This window comes from Marmota monax, unplaced genomic scaffold (genome assembly GCF_021218885.2).
Source record: "Marmota monax isolate L192 unplaced genomic scaffold, Marmota_monax_Labrador192_F-V1.1 WCK01_AAM20220418_F8-fsc00892, whole genome shotgun sequence".
In the NCBI taxonomy this organism is placed as follows: domain Eukaryota; kingdom Metazoa; phylum Chordata; class Mammalia; order Rodentia; family Sciuridae; genus Marmota; species Marmota monax.
Window position 1 is genome coordinate 58,880 of NW_026694480.1, and position 17,712 is coordinate 76,591.

Here is a 17,712-nt window from a genome sequence, read left to right on the forward strand (position 1 = left end):
TGCTGCTTCTTAGTCCATTGGCAAATGCCATGCCTCTTCACCAGGATTGGCTTAATGGGTTTGCATAGAGGAACTGGCCATGAAAATGTGCACATGGCTTTACCACCTTGTGAGCCAGGAGATCCCTATGTGTCCCATAGAACATATCCACACCTCTGTTCAGGTCTATGGACCTGCCTCCCTCCCCAGCTACTGTCCCACCTCTTTCCTTCATCTGTCTAGACTTGGCTAGTTTACCTCCGTTACCTCCCTTTTATGCCAGAACCTCTTAGAATGGCTTAAGCACTCTGAAGGTACTATCTGAAGGGGTCAGTAGCTTCCTCTACTGTTCACCTTCCTCCCACATCTTTGAAGCATTCGATGTTGCTGGAATTCTGCCAAGCTGTTTTTAGAGAACTCCTCCTTCTTCCAGAAATTCTCCTCAGTCTTTTCCTCTGTTCTCCTGATGTGGTCCAAAGTCCTGTCGGCTGCTTGGTTCCACGACTTGGGCTTTTTCCTCCGTGCAGACAAGAATGACTTCCTCGGCTGTCCTCACACTGGCTGGTGTTTGAATGTCTGTAATAATACTTCATCCAATCTGGTGAAAATAGCTGCCTGTGTATGTATCAGTCTCTCCAGGTGGCTGTTGGCCAAGAAAAGTCTGGATCCACATTGCATTCATTTTCACTAGCCTGGTGCCTGACATAAGAAATTTTGAACTGAAACTTGCTGACATGCAGATCAGAAAATGAGAATAGCTGAAGTACAGAATAAAAGCTTGAAGCAGAGCTTTAAAAAATAACTGCATTACTTTAAAATTCACGTATTTTAAAAAAAGCAGTGAATGTAAAATTATTTGTTAAACTTTACTTTTAAAACTCAAAATGGTTTTATTTTTAGAAAACTCTAAATTGCCTATGCACTGATTATTAATACCATTGAATGTTTTTTTAATTAGCTTATTTTAAACTTTGAATTAGGCTTTGGAATCTTACTTTTCCCTGAGGTCAGACAGATTTTTGTCCTCCACATTGAAAAATAGATAGATTTTTGTGTAAAAGTTGAGGGATTTTATGAAGCTAAAACATGAGCAAATAGTTTGGAATTTATATTTGAAGAACAACAACAACTCTGTAATTTTCTTGGATAAGTGACTTGCTTCCTGTGGCTTTGCTGTACCCCTAGGAGACGGAGGAGGACAGTGACCTGTCAGATTATGGTGATGATGTGGATGGGAAGAAAGATTCCTTGGCTGAACCATGTTTCATGTTAATTGGGGAGATTTTTGAACTTCGAGGAAGTAAGCCTCTTTGTTATTATTTAGTATTATTTACTGATTAAGTGGGACTAATTTAATGTCTCCTTATTTCTGAAGTACGATTGATATGTATTTATATTCATGTATTTATTGCCATATTACTAAAAATTATACAAAAACTATTTTGCATGGAAGAATAATACACAATCTTGGCTAAAGGTGCAGTTTTGATGCTAGTATAGCATGTGGCCAGGGACCTATTTTTTGGACCTATTTTTTGGCCTCCTTTCTTCCTTTAGAGCAGTAATTCTCAATGTAGGGAGTGGAGACATTTGGTGATGTCTGGAGACATTTTTGGTTGTCACAACTTATGGTGGGGAGTACTGCTGGCGTCTGGTGTGTAGAGGTCAGGGATGTTCCTGAATATCCTACAGTGCACAGGACAGCACCCCCAACAGAGTTAGCCTGTCCATAATGACTAATGCTGAGGCTGAGAAATCCCACCCTAGTGATTCTGAAGGAGATATACTTAGAAGACACAAGGGCTCTATATACTCAGATTAGCATCTTTTCCCTGGGAGCAAAGTTGGTCCTACATTTGTTCCTAAACATGTCACTTAAAAATTCTTAGCAAATGAAAAAGCTCTGTTATAAATTTGAATACATCATGTGTCTTTTAATCCTTAGCATCTACAATGTCTTATCCATAATAGATAATCAGTAAAAATGCCCAGATGCATGCACTAATGAGTAAATAGGCAAGAAAATTTTAAGTGCCAGAATTATCTTTGATCATTGGACTTTTTCTTCTCCTAAGTCTAAGCTAAGAAGATATATAATTTTAATCACTCTCCCTTTGAGTGCATTTAGAGAAACAAAAATGTAGAGATTCTGCCTTCAGTGAATTTACACTAACAGGAATCCAAAAATGTAATTTACATTAAGCAATAGATGAAATTTATTTCTACATTAAAGGCAGAGATTTATATGTAAAGAGGTTCATTTTAGCATAATTTAATTAACAAAAATTAGAACTAAGATAACTTTAGAGGTGGGGGATGGACAAGGTAGTTACTTAAGAAATATCCAGGGCAGGGGTTGTGGCTCGGTGGTAGAGTGCTTGTTCAGCACACGAGAGGCACTGGGTTCAATCCTCAGCATCACCTAAAAATAAATAAATAAAATAAAGGTATTGTGTCCATCTTCAATTAAAAATATATTTTTTAAAAAGAGAAATATCCATGAGATAGAATATCATTTGGGCATTAAAAATTCCTTCAAATAAACTGTCTATAGTCTTTCCATATTTTAGATACTTTTAAGGTTACATTGATGTTTATCATAATGTATCTATAGAAAAAGAGATGTACACTGATGTTTAACTTGATTCAGTATAGAAAAAAAATAGTGCTCAATCTAAAGTCTAACTCTCCCTCATTGAAATCTGCATATGAAGTCATGAATCCTCCCAGTTTCCCATTGTGGGTATAAAAATGAGGACACACTATATAAGCCATTGTTGGTGTGTTCTTTTTGATAGGCGCAGAGAGATTAGTAGGGCTCAAAATGCTCTTTGTATCCTGCACACTCTCCATCAAATGCCTGCTCAGAAGTACATTTGGTTTTGCTAGTGACATTTCAGAGGGGAATAAATAGAACATCCTTTATAATGAGGTGTGATATATTTGCCATCAGCAAAATCCTTGTGCTGCTGCAGCTGCCTCTGTAGCTTTGAACAAATGAAACCTTGAAAGGAGACATGGACTGTTTTGTTATGGGGGTGGTTGGGGACTGGAGAAGGATAAGAAATAATAGTAGACAAAGAGAATATCAGTGATGAGAGAGAATATTTAGCAAAACCAGTTTTGGTTCCTGCTCTTGTTCAGTATACAAAAAGGAGCCAGTAATACAGCCTTTTCTATAGCCACTCTGCAGTCAGGCATTCCTTCTAGAGCTGCACTGTGCTCACACCCTCTGGGTAGAGCTACCTCTTTTCTGCCCTAGAAAGGCAGCCTGAAGTTATCATCTCTGACAGAAATGCTCATCCCAGCCTGAATGCCACCCTAACTTGAACAAGTCTACATGCTTGGTAGCCTTCCAGCAAATTCCATGAAGAAGCTTAAGGCATTTCTGAGACCTGGTTCTGACTCTCATACTTGACTTTTTCCTAGAGGATTAATACTACTTTAACTGGACATTTAGAGCCATTCAAAAAAAATTTGAAAGGACTTCAGAATGTTTTAGTCTAGAGGCAGGTCTGTATTTACTCGTGTGGCTGCCCTTGTGCAAAGGCATGTGTGATTTAGTCCTTTAGGTTTTCTTGCTGGGTACAGGAGGCCTGTACTTGTGGCTTCATTATAGCCAAGTCTGAATTTCTCATTTCCTCATGTGTCAGTAGCCAAACATCACAGTAGCTGGAGGTAAACATACAAATGAAAAATGTAGTTTATATTGGTGGGTGTAATATATTCTCATAACATTTTTCTTCACCTATAAAATATATCTCTAAGTTAATAAGAAAAGTTTAGGCCCTTCACATACAAAAAAAAAAAAACACCTCAGAGCAAGTAAAAAAGTGAACACTAATTCTTTCCTTCTTTAGATGGAAAAAATGAGGTTCAGAAGGTTCAGAAAAGGGGATATATACTCAGCTGCTCTCAGAGGCAGCACAGGAGATTGCAGAATCCCCATCCCATTCAGGATCCTCACTCTTTACAGTTCACGATTCTTCCCCCAAACACGTAAAATATATAAAATACACAATATACAAACTACTACTCAAATGCGAGCAGTTCGAACTGTCACTTCATTAATATTTCACAATATTTGTCAACATTTTACTACAGATGTTTCTCATTCAGAGCCATGTATTAGCAAATTTTGTTCAGCTATCCAGTCAGAAATCTGCAGTAGAAATCACACTGTCTGCTAAGGAACAGGCATTGTTGCCAGTATTCATAAACACAGGAAGTAAAGTACTGTTTGTCCCTGCTAACCTAGCTCTTCTGAAGCCATCGAGAGCTACAAAAACTCTTAGGTTTCTTCTCATTAGGTGCTTAGTGAGCAGAAGTTTGGTTAGCTAGATCCAAATTCTGCAGAAAGCATAGTATCAGGTCTACAGTTGAATTAAGTGGTAAGATTTTATGCTTTGTACAGCTATGAAAATGTCTTAATTGTGATATCCTATGATGAGTTTTCCTTTGATTTATATTTTAGTGTTTAAATGGGTGAGAAGAACATTAATTGCTCTCGTTCAGGTCACTTTTGGAAGAACCATCAACAAGTGAGTGTTACAAAATTAACACTTGAATCTATGCCCTACTGAATAGTCCAAGTACTGTATAGTATAGTACCCACCTGATGATTTAACTATAAGTATCTTTCTCTTACTTTATGTTTCTGATATGATTCTAAAATTGGATAGGGAAGAAAATATCTGAATTTCTCTTGCAGAAAGCATGGTGAATTTGATGATAAAAGCTTGAGTTAGTATCAGTATTCTGACTGACAGTGGTCAGAAGATTGGGTTCTACAGAGCTCCTTTTTGATCAAGATGACTAGTTACTGTCATATAATAGGAATTAGACCAAGGTTTAGACACTAAGCCATAATGAAAGTAGGATGGGCATTATGTGGCAAATATTTTCTTAGAGGGAAATAAAACTGTGTATTAACTTTTTTAGAGTTAAGGTAGCATTAACATGTCAGTCCTTCTTGTTAACATCTATTATCCATGGTGGGGGTATATGGGTCTATCTAGGCCATATGTAAATTCTAATCTAAGTTACATTATCCACATACATATGTATGTATACATACTTACATATATGTTTACATCTTTCTAAACTTCATAAAAAATGATCCACATTTTGGCCACTTATTTATGAAAACCCTGAGTCTGTTACTAAAAACTCATTATCAATAATATTAGTTTCTAGGAAATTATTGGAATTTTTAGTAACTGCAAAATCATGCAGTCACTAGAAGTCAAATTGAAATTATTAGGTAGGTTCAGTTCTGAAGGGGGGTCTCAAAGATTAGTCTAACTCCTCATTTTATCAGTGAGGAAACAGAATCTAAGAAATCATGTGAGTTATATGAGATTACCAGACTGGTCAGCAAACCCAACTTGGCCTCCTGGCCTGTGCCTGCTCACTCAGCTATGTCTCAAGAGCCTTTGGGCCTGAAATTTGGAACTGCTATTATAAAAATCTTTTAAATAGTAATTCCATATCCAAACTCTTCAGGAGATAAGCATTATGACTTCCTGCAGAATAGACATGTGAAATATAAAGTCACTTTTTTTTTGTATGGTAAAATACATTTTAATATGAAATTGTCAGGTTTTCCCATATGAAAGATTAATTTATTATTAAATATTTATGTGAGGTTAACATAAGAGCTTTACCATACAGAGTTATAAATTTTTATAGGAAACAAAGAAAATTTGTTGCTCTTTTGTACAGATTTTCAAATAGAATATGTTTTCCTTGTGGTCATAAACAAAAGTTTACTACTTTTATTTCTAAGATTTTAAAAAAAGTAGTTTAAGTTGCATTCAGGCCTTGTTTAGGTGACCTAGAATCATAGGCTTTTGTTTTAATCAGAAAAATGGCCCCTTTTACTTACCGTTTCAGTCTAAAGCAAACCTCTTAACTCTGGTGTTGACAAGCATCAAAGAAATTTCCAGAATGACCTGATTTTTCTCAGTACTTGAGATTTTCTAATTTATTTTTCTAGTCAGTTTCAACAAATCATCTATACTTTTCCTTGTTCCTTTTTATGATATTGGCTCTTAATTGTAAAATGAGCAGCTGTAGTTTGTGAGTGGTGAATACATTTGGCAATTATTTTCAAGAAGATAGAGGGGAGACTTGTAGAAAAATTTCAGTGATCTTTTATCAGATAAAGACTTATGGAGCACTTGGCACTTTGCTATTTTTGCCTTTAGCAGATAATAATACATAATAAAATTATGCAGCAATGTAGGCTAGGCCTCTTGTCTTGTACCAATCGTGGTCTCATATACTAGAAGCATACGAAGTTTCTTCCAGGTCTTGGCTCATAGAAAAATCAGACCTAAATTGACAAAAATGCATAGGTGATGTCTTTTAGTAAGGGTCACTGAATTTTAAGTTGTAAGTTGAAGTTTTTACTTCATTTCTTCATGGAGTGCCAGTGATTAACCCAAAAGAAAACTACAGAAAACGCAATGCTGGCATGATAGAGATTGTTTTAGGAAGGTAAGCAGGAAAGTCAGCAGATTCTTTCTGAAGGCAGGAGTTCCACTAAATTAATTAACAAAATTGTTTTACTTGGTCTAGATTTGAATTGCACAGTTCTAATCAATATAGATGTACAGTTTCAAATAGAATTCATTGCAGTTTGACTCACAGTAGAGTCTAGACCTTCATTCAATAGTGATTGACTACCATGTGGAAAGAACTACTAGGCTTGAAACATGTATTTCAATAGCATTTCTGAAACCCTCATGTTATTCACTTAAAAATCTGGTTAGAAAGTCAGATTCCTTAAGAGCTTTATGATTTATTATTGTTCATGAATCAAATTTGAAGTTAGGTTTTTCTGGCACTAATAGTCTAAGATGATACTTTTTCCCATCTCAATAGAAGCTTTCTCCTCCCAACATCACTACTACTTCTGGGCTCTCTGAACTTTGTTTACTTGCCTCTGACAGCAGAAGACTTGTAGCCAGTTAAAATTGACTACTGAAATAAGGCTGGGTGGAAGACCAGTGTAACCAGATAAAAACCATTTATGTATATCTGCAAGTCAAACATCTGCCCAATTTTCATTCCTATGGAAATTTGCAGTTTGCTAGATGGTATTATATCTTTGAAAGAGATAATCTTTTCCCTTGCTCTGAGCATGTGAGATGCTTCCTCTGGGTTGGAGCATCCTGCCTGGTGTTGTCTTCCCTAGTAACTCTTAGAGACAACTAGTGAACAAGCTTGTTCTCCTCCAGGACTTCAGGGGCACAAGGAGGTTTTGCAGTCCACTTTTAACCATCTTAAAAGGGAACTTATATTTTCAGTTTATAATGCTTCATGGAGAAATTAGTGCATAGTGTTATGCACAGTTAGTAATAAGCTTCAAAAAACAAATTTCTCAATTATTATCTATACAGATAAGAAGATAAGACAAATGGGCACCAATAAATATGTTGACTCCAGGAATGAGTGGTCATGCAAATTAAAAATAACATTCATGGCCAGGATTTAAAGATGGAATTCCTAGTTTATTCATCAAACATTTAGATCAGACTATATCTTAACCTATCCATTAACGAATGCCTTTTGAGAACTGAGTGTAAAATTTTAAAACACTTCATGCAAACATTCTTCTTTCTCTTAAAAGACAAATCCGGGACACAGTGAACTGGATTTTCAGTGAGCAGATGTTGGTTTACTACATCAGTGTTTTCCGGGATGCTTTTTGGCCAAATGGGAAATTGGCACCACCAACCACAATCAGAAGCAAAGCACAAAGTCAGGAAACAAAACAGAGAGCACAGCAAAAGCTACTTGAAAACATTCCAGGTGAGGCCTGGGATCTCAACCTGAGAGCTTAGAGATAAAAAGGGAATGTGAGCCCTATTAAGATCTTCTCATGAGGCTGGGGCTGTAGTTCAGTGGCGGAGTGCTTGCCTCACATGTGTGAGGGACTGGGTTCAATCCTCAGCACTACATATAAATAAGTAAAAACATAAAGATCCATTGATGACTAAAAAAAATTTAAAAAACAAACAAAAGATGTTTTTTATTTATATCTCTCAGGAAACATTATTTGCAATTTTTTAAACATTATTGTACTTTTAAAAGCCATTTTTTGTCATTTGTTAATTCATACTGAGAATCTTAAGTTTTAACTAGAGAAATGTTTTAGAGCAAATAGTAAATTTTGTGCTTTAGTAGAGGTCAGGCTAAAGTGTACTGTAAAATTTTAAGAGTATTAAAAATATATTGATTTTAATTGTTTAAACTAGTAGTGGCAGTATATTACAACTGTAGTTTTTTTTAATAAATGCCTTATATTGAAAATTCTAAATAAACTTTTTTTTTTAAATATTTGAGAGAACTGACCATTCCTAATGCTTCAGTGCCTTTGTTTACTATGTATGTATCATGTGATATATTCATTGTGCACATTATCAATAGCAACACAGAATCAAAACTTAGTTTTTCAGGGCTGGCCATATAGCTTAATGGTAGAGTAGTTACCTAGCATACACAAAACCCTGGGTTCAATCCCCAGCACTGCAAAAAATTTTTAAAAAATACTTAATTTTTCAGATACACTCCAGAGCCTTGTTGGACAACAAAATGCCCGCCATGGTATAATAAAAATATTCAAGGCACTGCAAGAAACAAGAGCCAATAAGCATCTGTTATATGTGAGTAAATTAAAGTCTACCAGAAAAACTAAGCACTTCTGGGATTTTATATTTCTGTTCACATATTGGAGTAGATTTTAATCCATTACATTCTATTTCTTCTTCCTTCTAACTCTCAACCCATGTTTTCTGCTTCATTTTTGTTTCTATCTCTTCATTTGGTGAAAAAGAATAAAAGTGCCCCCCAGTGCTTACAGCATTCTCAGCCTTATATTCTAGCTGTCTCTCCTGACTTTTGATGCAATATTTCTGCCTCCTCTGTTTTCTTTTTCTTTTTTTTAACTTTTTAAAAATTTCTTACGTACATGACAATAGTGGAATGCATTACAAACATAATTATCCATTCACAACACCATTTTTCGTAACTCTGTATATAAAGTATGTTCACGCAAAATTATGCCATTATACATGAGATCTCTTATTATTTTTTTGCATTACAATTCTTAATACACCTTTATACCACAATTTATCATATCTCTGATTGTATATAAAGTATGTTGACACCAAATTCACATCTTCATACATGTATTTTGTATAATGATGAGGGTCTCCTTCCACCATCCATGCTATTCCCCTTCTCCCTCCCGTTCCCTCCCACCCCTATTCCCTATCTGAGATAATCTTCCTCCCTTGCTCTCCCTCCCAACTCCTCTGTTTTCTTAACTTCAGTAAATCAAATTTTGACCAGTCACTATTACCAATATTAAATATTGTTGATTTATTTGACATGGTTAATAAGTCATAAAATAATCAAGTTTATATAATATTAATTCCTTTGGTTTGAGAGTCACTTGTTTACTGAGAATAATCTCAGAATTAAACTTAGACTTTTCTCTTAAGACATAGATATTTATTTTGAGGAAACCCTTGGAGTAAAAACATACCTTTCTACTTTTTCCCCTTCTTTCTCGGTACAGGTGTTGATGGAGTTGCTGCTAATTGAACTGTGTCCTGAGCTGAAAACTCATTTAGATCAACTTAAAGCTGGTCGAGTTTGAGACTGCACAAATAAACCACCAGAGAAATGTCTGTAATAATAGACATGAAACATTTTCCTCTTTTCCACAGAGGGTCTGACTGAGAACATATTGATTTTTATTTTCGTTACCTCCCTCTAGTTTTATGTGAAATAAGCAGAATTGGGGGGAGGGGTCTTGATGCTGTGGTAGGCAACAGGAAAAAAAGAAAACCTGTTTATTAATTTTTAAGTAATAAAAATACTTTCAAAAGTTCAACAATACTGATTGAAATACAAATGTTAATATGTGATAAGAAGCTAGGAAATATTTTAAATATTTATGAAAACAATTTTGTTTTAAAATGAACTATGAATATTGTACAGCTAATTTCCTCACTGAGGATTCTGAACATTCCTATGTTATTTCATGTGTACTGAAGAACATTGTTGTGCAATGCTTTGTGTAAAGTTATTGTGAAAATTTTATTGTCTTTATTTTTACCAAAGATTTCCCATAGTTTGAAGCATTTGAAGCAATAAAATATAAAAAATGAATCACAATGCTTTATATTTAAGATGCATATCTCAGAGAGATTGAAACATGTGGGGCAGTCTACATATTTATTGAGTGCCTTTTTTTCTAGACACAGAATTAATGTGAAACCTATGACTTATAATGCATAAAAAGAGCCAAATTAGTGTTTTAATGAGGCATTAGGGAGGTAAGATGTGAGCTGAACCAGGAGGCAATTAAGATAGAGAGACAGGAGTGAAGTTCCTTCAAGGAGTTTAGGAACCTGATAATCATCAAATCTTAGAACTACAGCAGGGCTTTAGGGGAGATTCAGAGTACATATTTTGTTTTGTTATTGATAGTGGGACTATGGACAAATCAATCAATTTTCTTGGGCTCCGTCATCTATTAGGGAGTGATAATAAAATGTCTTCTCCCTAATCTTTAGAACTATTGAAAACAAACGAAAAGGTACAAGTTCAGTTTAAATCCATAAAATAAGAAACAAGTTCTGAAAGATAAATGATTGAAACCTAGTACACTAGATTTTATCTTTGAGACTCTTCTAATTAATCTCTTTGATCCTTTTTTTCAAATGAAAATATTTGACATTTCAGGAAAACCCAAAGTTGGCTACTTACAACATAAGAATTATCCTTCAAAGGGATGTTGAAAAGAACATTTAAAATACATCCAGGGGTGAGAAGTAATATGAGATTGCTAAACCCAAAGAACTCATATAACATAGTAACTGGAAATGTCTGTCCTATGTATAACTCTATGTGATTATTTAAACTGTAGTTGTTTATACTGCAAATGACAAAAAAGTTTTGATATCTCAACATTTATTACTAATTCTTATTTTTTCACATGATATCAGTTATAATGGGTCTTACAGAAGTTTTAGAGTAATATTCTAGAAGCCTCAGCTCACTTGAGTTAAACTAACTCTACTCACAGGTTAAGGTATATACATATCACTGTTTGCGGCACTAGTAGTTCGTAAGTAAGTGCCAGGTCATCCGCCTTCTGGTAACTACAGTGAACTGAATTTTTAAATTCTATGTTGGGTTCACATTTAGGCATAACATTTTACTACACATGACACATTATATCCTTACATTTGGGCTTTCTGAAGCCTGTTTCTTCGTTTTTGCTGGCTGTTTGAGTACTGGAGATCAAATCCAGGGCCCCGTGGGTGGAAACCAAGTGCTTTTCCAGCCCTGAGGTCTTTGTTTTAATGGCAGTTTAAAAAGTGGTTGTTACTTTGGGTTGAAGAAAGATAGTAGATTTATTAAATGTGCCATGGATTCAGCATTTACTTCTTTATTATGTCCCTAGTTTAAGACCAGCCTGAGCAACACAGTGAGAACCAGTCCCTGTTTGAAGATTCTTGAGGAAAAGTTTTAGGAACCAGATTAAGTGTGGAGAAGAGAATACTGGTTGGGAATTTGGATCTTCATATGGTTGAAGGAATATTGTATGGATGGGATTAAAGGTTGCAAACCAAGTTTATATTGTAGAAAAGATTTAAGTGAGATGTTTTGAAATCTTGTAATGAACTTGAGACATTGAACAGTGTTACTGGGATCTCATAAAGTATTCAGTAGTGATATGAACATGAGTTTCAAGGATGGTTTAAGTGTATAATTTTTGATATACAAAACATGACTGAGATATCTCACAGACCTAAATTTCCTCCTGAAATTTCTTCCCTTTATCTAAAGACAAAATAGAATTCAAGAAATACAAGCAAGTCACAGCATAAAACAAGAGCAAGTTATTTTCTGCTGTGTAACAGTTCTAGTGATTGATTGTCACATATGTAATTAATTCCATTTTTCCATTACTAAGAGGAGATCTTGTTTAAATCCACTAATGGAAAGAATGTTGTGATTTATAAAAATAAAGGCATATTAATTTATTATGTTAACAAAAAAAGGATAATTAAGGTATCTTTAAGACATATTTCAACATATTTGTTTCACAATATATTTGAGGTTGCTATACAAAAAAGTTGCTATACAACTTTTTTTATTTTGGCCCAGGGGATCAAATCCAGCTACATCCCCAGCCCTTTTTATTTTTTATTTTCAGACAGGGTCTCGCTAAGTTGAGGGCCTTGTTAAGTTGCTGAGGCTGGCCTCGAACTTTTGATTCTCTTGCCTCAGCCTCCCGCATCACTGGGACTACAGGTGTGTGTCACCAGGCCCAGCACTATACAATCTTATGGATATGACTCTTACTATTCTTACTGTCACCATTTGCTTTCATAGATATAACTGACAGAAAGACTTGCTCATGGAGTTTTAAAACAAAATTTAGATATAATTCTTATATAATTAGGTGATTTGATGAGTTCTTTCTCACATTTTATTGTGCATTGAATGTATCTGTTTTCAAAATGTAAAATGTGTTGAAAGACCAAGAAGCATCTTGCTTTAATGAATTATCTTATGAATATTCATCAGGGATGTAGTAATGGTGTTGCACATTAAAAAGATCTTTGAGGTAATATTTGGAGGAACGAAATTCCAAGCAATTTTCTTAGACCCTCTCTTTTAAAAGTTTATAATAAGTCAATTATTTTAAAAAATATTTTTAGCTTTAATAACTTCAGAAGTAGAAATGCTATATATCAAAAATGTTATTTGAAAATCTAATTCTTTACATTTCTTTGGCCCTTATTTTGTGAATTTAAAATTTTTTCATGACTGAAACAAAAAATTCAAATTAACAATGTGCTATTCAAAATTCACAAAACTAAGCACCAAAGAAATTTAAAGAAACTTTCAAATGGTGTTTTAAAATAAGCTTGTAGCATTTATGATTTGGAACTTATTAACTAGAACTGCTAAATCTTTAAGACACTGTGTATGTAAGAAAGGAAAAAGACATTTGCTTTAAGGAATAGCTTCAAATTTAATATGGTCTAGGCTACGCTATAGGTTAAGAGGTGGACTCTGAGGACTCTTCCAGCAATTTGATCCTGTGGCTAGGTTTCTGGTTGCAAAAATTAGAGAATACAAATTCAAGAACAAAGGTAACATATCATCTGTAAAATACCCAGGATAATATAACTGGGGATGCAGAAAATAACATACATAGCTGCCATAAAAATATACACATTATATGGAGTTAGGATTGACGATCTTTGATGAAATGCACTGTGGTCTAAATTCTTTGATGAATAACTAAAGAGTGAAGTTCATCTGCCATTGCCGGATTCAGACGACAAGCCTTAAAATCAAAAGGAGCCAGTCATTAAATGTATTCTAATTGTTTGAGTCTGTCTTCTTTTTTTAATGAATAGTAAAGAAAGTACAATGAGTATCAAGGAAATTTCTTAACCTTTTCTATTCTGTATTTCTTACTAGAAATAAAGGAATTTAAAATCTAACACATGCAAAATAGATCATGCTCAAAATATCCACTTTTGGGTCTGGGGTTGTGGCTCAGCAGTAGAGTGCTCACCTAGCACAGGAGAGGCCCTGGGTTCAATCCCCTCAGCACCACATAAAAATTAATTAATTAATTAATGATATTGTATCCAACTACAACTAAAAAATAAATATCTTTAAAAAATATCCACTTATCATTTGAAAGAGAGAAAATTTTATCAGGGCCAAGGAAAATTTTTGATATATGTACCTTGCTGGTGAGACTGCAAAATGGTGCAGCCAATATGGAAGGCAGTATGGAGATTCCTTGGAAAACTTGGAGTGGAACCACCTTTTGACCCAGCTATCCCACTCCTCGGTCTATACTCAAAAGGACTTAAAAACAGCATACTACAGGGACATAGCCACATCAGTGTTTATTGCAGAATGTCAGGAATTTGGGAGAGAGATCAAAGGTTATCCTGTCCAACACTCCCCACCTCCCCCACCCCCACCCCCACTCTGTGCAGAAATTTTCCTTTCAGTACCAGGGAAATTGGTCACTAGCTTCTGGTGGCAGGAGGTGACTTATAAGGAAAACTTTTGTTTTTGTTTCCTGTTTCAGTTGTGTCAGGCAAGGGTCTCATGACCTTAGGTCTTGCTTTCCCTGTGTCCTCCTGCCCTGCCCTCACAGTACTGCCTTACCTTTTTCCGTAATACAAGAACCTTGTCTCTGGTTGCTTCTTCCCACGTACCTTTTCTTTAGGACACTTTATTAGTTCAGTGAGATCACTTCAGCACACCTCCCCACATACACACTGCCATATCCTTTTGCTCTGAATAAAACATTCTTCATTTCTATTCCAATGCCTCATATGACATGGTTAAACCAGACCCTGTACTGGTTTACTGCCTCTAAATTTTCTCCATTCCATCAGTATCTCCCATGGTAAATACAACAGCAAAAATGGACACTTCATTCTGAATATGGTCTTTGTGTGTGTGTGTGTGTGTGTGTGTGTACTAGGGATTGAAACAAGGGCATTTTACCACTGAGCTACAAACCCATGGTCCTCTTTATTTTTCTTCCTGTTTTCTCAGCCTCCCAAGTTGTTGGGATTACAGGTGTGCACCATCACACTCAGCTTAAAGGTGGTCTTATTGCAAAATAATGGGATGATCACCTCTCCATCATGTGGAAAAGAGTTCTAACATTGCAATATTTGGTTTGCTGACTTTTCAGGATGTATATACCACATTTCAAGATATTTTTACCCAGAATTTTCTCTGCTTATATTAATTTAGAAAGAATACCAAGTGAGGATAGTCTAAAACCTAAAATGGACTTGGTTTGGAAATCAGAATAATGCAGAAAGCATTTATATTTTCTAAGTTAACAAAGACAACTTTATATTTTCTTCAAGCTTACTTTAGAATAATATAGTCTAGCTGTTTCTTCATCTTTTGTGATGCCCAGGCCAAGCTGAAGACACCGTGCGTGGTAGAAGGATGCCATGGCCATGCCTCTGTTGATGAATTCTGGGAGACAGTCTGTGACCTGGGCTATTATGGAGATGTCATGAGTCTCATCATAGTCAGCAATCCTGATAGGATGTTAAATTGTGAAGTTAAAAAAAAAAAAAAAAACATCAGCTATGGTTTACATTTTTACAAAATGACATGTCTAGAAATTGTCCTTGTAGTCAAAGTGATGTTTCATTGTTCTTTGCAAACTAGGTAGTCTGACGAATAGTCATGTGTTATTATCATCACCTGATACTGGGGGAATGTAAGCTAATTAAAGAGGTTACAGTTTCCCTATGACCTTACTCTTTAGGTTTAATAGCCATTAGAAAAAGATTGTACTTTTCTCATGATATTAAAATAAAATTTCTAGATAGTAATTTTCTCATAATATTTTAAGCTTAAAATAGGACCAGAAACTACTTTTAAAAGCTAGCATATCTGTTTTCTTTAAAAGTGGGAAATAAAAAGGCGATCTTTTGTAAACCAGAGGCAAATATGGAAAATCATGTGACCATAATATCTAGTCAACTCCATGCTATTCACAATGTTAGAGAGATTAGAAATGGGGAAGATAATGGAAAGTTCCACAGATTTTTAAGGAGTAATTTAGTCTTAATTGGGATGGGCATGTGCTCAGGGACACTGGAGGTCACCCAAAGCTTTAAGTAGCTGCTTCCTGAAAGCTAAGATGGGAGAGGGGAGAAGCAGGTCCTTCCTGCTTTCATCTCTTCATCACTGTCTCTCACTTGGGCTGTGGGTGAAGGGAGACCTTGGGCTCTGTGGAACTGCATGATTGTGAAATGCATCAGCAGATGCATAGTCTGCTGACCACTTGAGAACATGCATTTTTCCTTGTACATTGCTTTTGTATAGTATGTAGAAAAGTGTGTGGAGCCTTATGGGAAAAATTCCCATATATTTTATAAGGGCGTCAGTCTTATAACTACTGTTTCATTTTATAATCATGAAGTTGTATTTTGATTGTGCAGTAACAACTTCATGACTGAGGAACACAAGGAGTAATTTAAACTTAATTAGCAGACATTTTTTGATGCATTGATCTGTTATTTTAAATGCACGATTTTTATAATTCTGCTGTAAAAGTATTTTCTTATTACAAATAAACCAATTAATGTTTTAAAAAGCTACAGCACTGAAATCCTGAAGATAAGGGCATAGGATTGTGTTATTCAGTATGGTAGCCACTAGCCCTATGTAGCTTTTTTTTTTTTAATTAAAACTAAATCAAATTTAAATGTTCAGTTCTAGATTACATTAGATTCATTTTAAGTGCTCAGTAGCTATTCCTAGCATTGTAGAAAGTTCTAATGAACAGATCTAGCCTAGCATAGAACATCTAGTTTTTTTTTGTTTTTTTTTTTTTGGTGATTTGGGAGGTGGAGTTTTTGTCTTTCTGCATTGGCCAGACTGGCCTCAAACTTGCTATCCTGCTTCAGCCTCCCAAGTAGCTGGGGTTAGGATGGGTGTGCTCTACCACACAGAGTTTACTGAAATACTTTCATCCAGAATCTTACTGCTGCTGTTTGAATATGTCCCCTGCAAAATTCAGGTGTTGCTAAGATGACATTCTTTAAGAAGTGACTGGATCACAAGGGCTCTTCCCTCATGAATGAGATTAAAGCTCTTAGGATGCTTCACACAGCTTTCATATTCCACTACATGAAAACAACATACGTCCCATCTCTTCCCCAGGATGAGGCCCTCCTTAACCAACTGAACTTGCGGCATCTCTGTTGGGTTTCCTAGCCTCCAGAACTGTGAGAAACAGATTTGTATTCATTATAAAGTATCTAGTCTGTGGTGTTCTATTGTAACAACACAAAATGGATTGAGACAGTCACCTTTTGGAAAATGTGATACACTTTGTAAAAAATTTCATCTTATAGTAATACTGCACGAGATTCCCTTGAGCATAGACATTCCCACGTTCTGCTGCTTCTTTTAAGCAGTGCAGCGCAGCTTCAGTATCCTGGCGGATGCCATGTCCATAAAGGTACATGAGACCAAGAGCACCCTGGGACTCCAGGTTTCCATTGCCACATGCTTCTGAATGCCAATAAAATGCCTAAGAAGGAGCACAAGTTGATCATTTTATTAACAATTTGAAATTTTAAGGGGATCCTAGAAAGAAAAGGCTAATTGTAAAATAGTATGATAGAACATTCATGTTTAGGAAGTAGTTCTAGCCCCTTGAATGTATGGCACACAAGCACTGAATGCACAGGCCAGCAAGAGTTCTCTCCACTTCGTACTGGTGACGACACAGGCAAGAATGGCTAACAGGGGAGGATCAGCTGGCATTGTTTCAGGCTTCAAACTTTCCAGAGTAAGGATCAAGATGGTGTAAAATCAGAAGTGAAAGGCTTGAGGACACCTGCAATGAGTCTCCTAAGGGAGAGAAGAGCTGCTGACACTAAGGAAAAGTTAGAGCCACAGCCGGGTGGTAGAGAAGGCAGCTGCCAAGATCAAAGACTACTGAGGATGGAAGCTGTATGTGGTCTCAAGCGCATTTGCTTGATGCTCTATTATGGTGAATTTGAATTACTTTAAAAATCTACCTACAAGTGGCTGCTCAGTTATCTGAGGATAGTCTTAGTTGTTATCTGCCTCTTACTAATTTGCCATTTATTTCTCTCATAGAAGCAGAAATCAGTTCTCCCT

General features: G+C 35.6%; 2 protein-coding genes across 7 annotated transcripts in view; one reads left to right on the forward strand and one right to left on the reverse strand.

The window, feature by feature from the left end:
* Positions 1-10,164, forward strand: part of LOC124075591 (sorting nexin-25) — a 65,533-nt gene extending 55,369 nt beyond the window's left edge. For all 4 annotated transcript variants that reach the window (XM_046419098.2, XM_058571214.1, XM_058571215.1 and 1 more), the window contains 5 exons: positions 1,163-1,279; positions 4,454-4,520; positions 7,616-7,797; positions 8,551-8,651; positions 9,569-10,164. In XM_046419098.2, coding sequence (XP_046275054.2) covers positions 1,163-1,279; positions 4,454-4,520; positions 7,616-7,797; positions 8,551-8,651; positions 9,569-9,649 — 548 coding nt within the window. In that variant the 3' untranslated portion in view covers positions 9,650-10,164. The remainder of the gene's footprint in view (positions 1-1,162; positions 1,280-4,453; positions 4,521-7,615; positions 7,798-8,550; positions 8,652-9,568) is intronic.
* Positions 10,165-11,663: 1,499 nt separating this feature from the next.
* Lrp2bp (LRP2 binding protein) overlaps positions 11,664-17,712 on the reverse strand; it is a 32,347-nt gene continuing 26,298 nt past the window's right edge. For all 3 annotated transcript variants that reach the window (XM_046419102.2, XM_058571217.1, XM_046419103.2), the window contains 3 exons: positions 16,893-17,116; positions 14,933-15,107; positions 11,664-13,363 (listed from right to left, as the gene is read on the reverse strand). In XM_046419102.2, the coding sequence (XP_046275058.1) occupies positions 13,298-13,363; positions 14,933-15,107; positions 16,893-17,116 (465 nt within the window). In that variant the 3' untranslated portion in view covers positions 11,664-13,297. The remainder of the gene's footprint in view (positions 13,364-14,932; positions 15,108-16,892; positions 17,117-17,712) is intronic.